The sequence below is a fragment of the Rhinolophus hipposideros genome (genome assembly GCF_964194185.1).
Source record: "Rhinolophus hipposideros genome assembly, chromosome: 3".
NCBI lineage: Eukaryota > Metazoa > Chordata > Mammalia > Chiroptera > Rhinolophidae > Rhinolophus > Rhinolophus hipposideros.
In genome coordinates this window covers 41244257-41251228 of record NC_138049.1, presented here as the reverse complement: position 1 = coordinate 41251228, position 6972 = coordinate 41244257, and the positions used below count along the sequence as shown (strand labels likewise).

Here is a 6972-nt window from a genome sequence, read left to right as displayed (position 1 = left end):
AGCTTAAGTAACAGTTTGGTGATGTCAATTGAAAGCTCTAAACTATCTCTCTGCCCCAAACCTTTCTTCCCCTTTAGCTTTTCCAAGATAATAAAAATCTCTGCATTGATCAAGTTTCCAGATTCTATTCCTGGTCTTGTGTGGAACTGGTTTGAAGTTCCTTCCATTGATGCTACACCTGCCCCAGTGGTCCTATTTGGTCCTTAATACCTACGGCAACGTCCTTTTAAAGAGACAGTGGAGTAGGTGGGGAATGAACAATTTCCCATAGTCTCTTAAAGTCTAAAAATGTGGAATTTCAGCTGTTATTGATGTCATTTAAACGCATTTGTATAATTTTAGATAGTTATCATATCCTATCCACTCATTTTACAAAGAGAGAGAGAGAAAGATAGATTATACACCTTAGATAGGTATTGCGTCTTACCCACGATCAGTCACTAGTCAGCATCAGCTGAAGCCCCTAGAAACAGAACCAGGACTGTACCTTGAGGCTCTTGAGTTCTAGTTAAAGTCTATCACTACCATGTCACTTACACCCATTTTAACTGGTGGTGTTACTAACTGTAACTTTTAATTTGAGTTCTCTGCAGAATCCAGTAGATTCTGGACTGCCGTATAGGCTGCCCTTGTATGCTGATGGTCTGGCAAAGAATACTGTTTATTTCATCCAGTACATTCTGAATTTTAAATATATTCTGGTCACGGACAAAATATACTTTGTGAAGTTTTTAGGGGATAAAAATGGCAATAAAAATTCTAACTGAATAAGCGTTGAGATAAGACAGTATTCTCAAAGAACATTATTCACCTCTCATTTTAGAGATTTTCTGACCTCACCATCACCAATATTTCATGAGAAAAGGAAAAAAAAGTTGGTGAATGCCAGCTACCTAAAAATTAAATTAAATGAATTAAAATCAAATGTTGTTTTTAAATATTTCAGAACTGGCATCCAAATAAATATCTTGCCTTGTTGATTACAAGTCAAGAATCGCTTCAGGAGGCTGAAGCAGTATGCCAAGGCAATATATGAGAAAAATGACATCTATAGTTTTTCAAATATATGGAAGATTGCTGCAAATAGAACTGTTTCTATAGAGAATGCAATGTACGGTATCTAGAAACTAAATATAGTGAACTCTATGTTGTATTATTTCCTCCACTTTTCCATTGAGAAGAGATAAATACATTACCTATATAGGTGACACTTTTTTTCTGTTACCATAAATAAATGAAATGACTAGACCTCTTAGGCTAGACTACGTAATATGTGCAATTCATGCTTGCTATCTTATAAGGAGTTATTTGTAATTGAAATCTTGACATGAAATTGAAAATGTGTGATTTATAAGCAAAAGGAAAAAAAATAGCTTTATATACTAGAGCCCTGTACTTTAAATCTCTGGCAGATTTATAAGCCTTTTAAAGCCCATGCTATTAAGCATTCAAAATTTCAATGGCTGTATATGTTTAGCTCAATTAGCCAGCCTGTGGCATTTTGCATGCTGTTCTTCATTTTTTCCGTCTGTATTTTTTCTCCTCTAGCTTTTTCAGAAATGTTATTCCTATTTCTGTCACACTGTCGCCTTTTAGTCTGTCTTGCAAGAATGTAACATCAGCAGCCAAATGAACCTAGGAAAGAAGAAAAAAAAACAGGTCTGCATCATTCAGGGTAGAAAACTTGCTACATTTTTCTGCCTCTTTTTTCAGCTTGATTTACCCCATAAGAAGCTGACTTTCCTTGTGGAATGATAAAAAAGAGCTTGCTCTATGGTTGAAGGGCCCTTTACTGTGTGTCCGCCAGATGGCCTGGCTATGTGTCAGCTCTGTGATGTGAGTCTGAAAAGGAAAGGGTGGTCCAGACCAGGCCCAACTTGGATGGCTCCATGGCCAGCCCAGAGATGTGGGCCCATGCCAAGTTTTGCTCACAAGGCTGACCTCTGGATTCATCTCAAGAAGGACACAAATTCCCAACTCAAAGATGGCTTTGACCCAAGATACCTTGCAAGCAGAACTTCCAAGGATAAATGAATTCATAAACAGTCCTCTCCAACTCACTTGCCTAAGTCATTCTGTCATTAGCTAAATAGCATCATCATTTGTCCTAACAACATTTAGCAATCACTTATGGCTTTGAGAGTTTTGAAAAAAACATCAACTAAATAAATTATGAATATAAAATTAAAGATTGAAATTATAAACATGAATATTTGATACCCAGGCCTTCTTTTCCTCTGTAAAGCATATCCCATTTCCCAGACATTGAAGTCAGTCCTTAGGGTTTACTTCTCTATTCATTGAAATGTATTCATGTAAGAACAGCCGGTTATTGCTGACCTACCCACAATAGAATACTGCTCAGCTATTTTAAGTCATCAGGGTGAATAAGATAAAAAAGGAAAGTACCTAATAAAAGCAAATAATCAGTGGAAAATCCCAGGTCTAGTAGGCAATTAATTAATATTTATTGAATTTTATCTGACTCACTCCCCTCTCACATTAAGAATTCCTTGCCCACCCAGCCTGGATTTATTAAACCATAGACCTTAGTGTGCTAAGTTATCTGGCTCATACAGGGTGTAAAACCCATGCCTTTGTGATGCCCACCACTCAACTTTGAAATATCGAAGATAGACACCCTCATTTTTTCCTATAAGATCCTTTTTGTCTTTGTCAAAACTTAACATAATGTCAACTAAAATAACAAGGAGACTACATTGAAACTATTTGGATATTTGGGGCCACATGAAGCCTGATACCGATTTGTCATTCAGCATATATAATCAATTGTTATCCGTGCAAGATGGAGACTTCTTTATCCTATTTTTGACTTTGTTTTATGGTTCATCCCATAAACTCCCAGAACTCTTTCCTTCCCCTTTCTTAATTTCATGGCCATTGATTGCAGAACAAGCCTAAAAATAGTGGTAGGGTAGAAGTATGGCCAATCTGTGTGAATAAACATTATTTCTATTGTTTTACTCATTTGGATTACCTGTTACTATACCCGTCCCCTGACTAGCACAAATAATTAAAAATTATATGAAGCCTCATTATTGGTTGGTCAACACATGTCTAGCCTTTGGCTACTGTCTGGTCCCACTATTCTAAATAGCTAAGGTTTTGGGAAAATGAGACTGTTGATTATTACCTTTGCCTAAGCTGCTGTTGGCTTATTAGTCTTTGATGGACTGATTTTCTTCTAGGTTGCTCCTTCTAGGTATCCTTTACAGCCTTTATATTCTCTGTTTAACTTACTCATTACGTTTTATTGCTTACTAGGATTCCACCTGTGACTTCTTTTTCTCTTTACACTCTCTCTAGACATTCTTTCAGAGTTCCAGTGCCTCTTCAGTTCACATTTCCCTGTACTTCCAGACATGTAACAACTGCTTAGCGGATACCATCATGTGTGTATTAGACACCGCAATACCAGCAGTTCCAAACTGAACTCTGTGTTGTCTTTCCCAAACCCAAATGTACTTCTCCTGGTTTTGCTTTCTTGATTAATCCCTATGGATTGCTCAGAAACCTGAAAATAATTCCTGAATCTTTTTTCCCAGTCTTGCTCCTTTCAGTCAGCTGATAACCGAGTTGTAAATCTGTTCTGCCTTCTTAATGTTGCTCAAATTGATCTTTTCCTATCCACTCCTTTTGTCAGGGCTTTTCTGTTTTTTCTTTTTCTCTTGAGGTTACCATCATCAACTTCCTAACTGCTCTCTCCCTCCCTCCAGCACTGTCCCCTCCAGGATACTTTCATTTTGTTGACAAAGGAGTGAAATTCCTAAGACACAAAGTTCAAAATATCATTGCCCTGTTTATAAACCTGTTTACGTATTGCTGCGGTTTTCAATATAAAAATAGAAATTCCCAACTTATCATATGAATCCCCACCCCCTTTTTAAATCAGGCCTCTGTAAAGAATTTAAATCTTTCTCATGACAATGCCTCTTTCAGTGTACATGTCAATCATACTGAACTAATTCAAGTTTCTTGTTCCTTGAGTGAAATATTCTTTTTGTGCCTTTGGACATGCTGGAATATTATTTTACTTGGAATGTTATTTTCCCTGCTCCCTTTACCCCATGGCCTTCACCTAACTCCTATCTAATCCTTCAATGCCAGATCAGAGTTTCTCTAGGAAGTCTTTCGTGCCCCCTCACCCAAACCAACCCAGGTCTTCCCATAACCCTTAATCACACTTCTTTACACATCTGATTTCTCTATAGAACAGAAGATTCTGGAAGGGCAGCAACTGTGTCTTGTTCATCTTTGTAAGTTTAGTGCCTAACTCTTAGCAGATGCTAATAATTGCCTTAGTAAAATCAATAAATAATTCAGGTGTGGAAGCCAATCTCCAAAATGGCATGCAATGATCCCTGCCTCCTGTTATTCTCACCCTCGGGTAGTCCCTGCCCACTTTGCACCAGGGCTGGCAACACCTGTTGTGATTAGATCTACAGATAAGCCTATATGGCCATGAACTTCATGATGCCTCTAGCCAACTGCCAGCTAGGCAATGAGGCTATGTGAGTGAACTTGGAAGGGGATTCTCTAGCCTCAGCTGAGTCTTCAGAGACTGCAGCCCCGACCAACAGCTTGACTGCATGTGTATTAAGCTGTGAAAAGCTCTCAGCCAGAGCCACAACCACCCAGCCAAGGATCAGACTTCTGATCCTTAGAAACGGTGAGATAGTAAACGTTTTTTGTTTGTTTGTTTTAAGCTGCTATATTCTGGGGTAATTTGTTACCCAGCACTAGATAATGAATAATTCCAGCAAAATGAAGTTTTTGCTTTACCATTTCCAGGGCACCTCTGATTATCCCACAGAGTAAATTGCAGTAGCACAGAGAAGATCGCCCAGGAGGGAGCTCTTCCACAAACTCCACCAGAGGGTTCTTGTCTAGAATCAGGGAAAATTCATTTCTGCTTGAGTTGTTACAGGTCACACTGGGTGTAATTCCCAAATACATCTTGAAAGCAACCTAACAAAGAGGGGGAAAAATTACTAAAACTGTCTAGAACAAACATCTATGAATAGGGCCCCCAAATGCCCTCTCCCAGGCGGTACAGCACAATGGTTAAGTACATGGAATCCGTTCTTATGAAGTCTGGGTTCACGCTTAGCTTGGAAACATCTGAGCCTAGGACTTGTGCAAGTCTGAAAACACTTTTATTTTTATGGAACATCTTAAGGGGCTAGTTTTCTATGGAAACAGTATGTATGGCTTATGAAACAGAGCATTATTTCCAAAAATTTTTTCCCCCAAAATAAATATCTTTTAGGAGGGTGGGAAATTAAAATATCAACACATTAGTGTATTTGTCACATTAAGCCCTAGTAAAAGACAAGATCTTGAATTACAAGGTACCCAGGACACAATCCAAATGTGAGAGAGCAGAGGATGCTATGGGAAGGTTAGACCCAAGGGTGTGTTTTGGGAAGTGGAGAGAGTCATATCACAGAGGATGACAAGTCTCTGAGAGGGAGCAAGCGGTAGTGGTGGAAGACACATAAGTGAGTCATAAAGCAACTTCTCAAAAAAGTGTCCTGCTTTACAGGACTTCAAACATTTTACAATGTAGAAATGGAGGAAAGTACACTGGGAAGCAGAGAAGTAAAATGACATAGCCAAGGCTGTACTATAGCAGTTGCTTGACTCCTAGTTCAAGGAATTTTCTTTTCACAAGTGCACAGTCCTGGAATTTGAAATTTATTAATGGAAATTTGTCAGCATGACGTTGTCACTTTTACATGCCGTAATTCATTTAATTTTAAAATTAACACCAGTGTAGGAGAGAAATGGAAACAATTTCCCTAAATTATTTCTAATTAGAAGTACTGAAACGTTCTTCATTCATTCATTCATTCATTCATTCATTCATTCATTCATTCATTACTCAGTGAGTACTGTAGCACAGTACCTGGCACACAGTGGGAGTTCAATAACTATTTGAAAAAATATTGTTGAATGAGCATGCATTCTGTGTTTGACACCATGTTTAGACCCAGAATACAAAAGTTAATAAAATGTAGTTCCTGTTTTATAATAGCTCATATTCAAAAAAGTGCTACAGATATTAAACAAATAAGTGCAATGGCATAATCAGTCCTTCAGGTACAACGTTATGCATTAGGAAGCAATCCTGGAAATAATCGCAGAGGAAGAAACTTCTACCCTGTTCATGAATATTGAATGAGATATTTTCGGGTGAACAAAGTGGGGAGAGGCAGTGGTGGTGATATTCTGGGTAGAGGGAACCTGTCATGGGCATGAAACACCATGATAAGCTACATGAGGTTAACATTTATAAACTTGTGGGCAGTGGGGATGCCCAAACCATGAATAAGCTCAGGCAGAATTAAATTTCTGAGGAAATTTTAAGTTTTAGAGGAATCTCCTTCATGTCAGCATGGGGGATGGATTTAGGGTTGTGGGCAGGGTGGTCATGAAGTCAAAGACAGAGACACCAATCGAGAGGTTACTATGACAGCCTAGGAAAGAAATGATAAGGATTCTTCTCATTTTGTCTTTTATTCAAAATGCAAATGCTCCCTAAACTTTGCCATATGAATTTCAAACAGCCCAAATCCTAAAACTTGGTTGAAGTCTCTGACACAAGCCAGCTTAAAAGGATGTAAAATGAATCTCCCAGATCTTAAGTCAAGGAGCAAGAGAAAAGAAAAAAATCATAAAACTCCAGGCTTGGAGACTGATTTGGCTCCCAACCAATTGGCTGAAATCCATTTCTGCTAATGTTGATTCCTCTGGCTGGAAAATTCCTAGACTATTCTTTGTTTGAGTGAGAACTTCTTTCAAATTCTCAAACCAAGCAGCACGGAAATAACATTAAAATTGAGGCTGTGCACTTGGAATTAACTCTAATTCTCAGTGTTTGGGCTCTAGTCTCACAGCCCAGTACCCACCAGTAGGAGGCATTATCTAAACATGATTGGGAAAGAGTCA

At 38.3% G+C, this 6972-nt stretch overlaps 1 protein-coding gene across 1 annotated transcript in view; it reads right to left on the bottom strand.

Moving 5' to 3' along the window:
* Window positions 1–1515: 1515 nt before the first annotated feature.
* TRAPPC3L (trafficking protein particle complex subunit 3L) overlaps window positions 1516–6972 on the bottom strand; it is a gene marked incomplete at its 3' end in the record, with an annotated part of 36810 nt that continues 31353 nt past the window's right edge. Inside the window, exons 4-5 of the mRNA XM_081038000.1 lie at window positions 4804–4989; window positions 1516–1635 (exon numbers count right to left, since the gene is read on the bottom strand). Of these exons, the coding sequence (XP_080894126.1) occupies window positions 1516–1635; window positions 4804–4989 (306 nt within the window). The remainder of the gene's footprint in view (window positions 1636–4803; window positions 4990–6972) is intronic.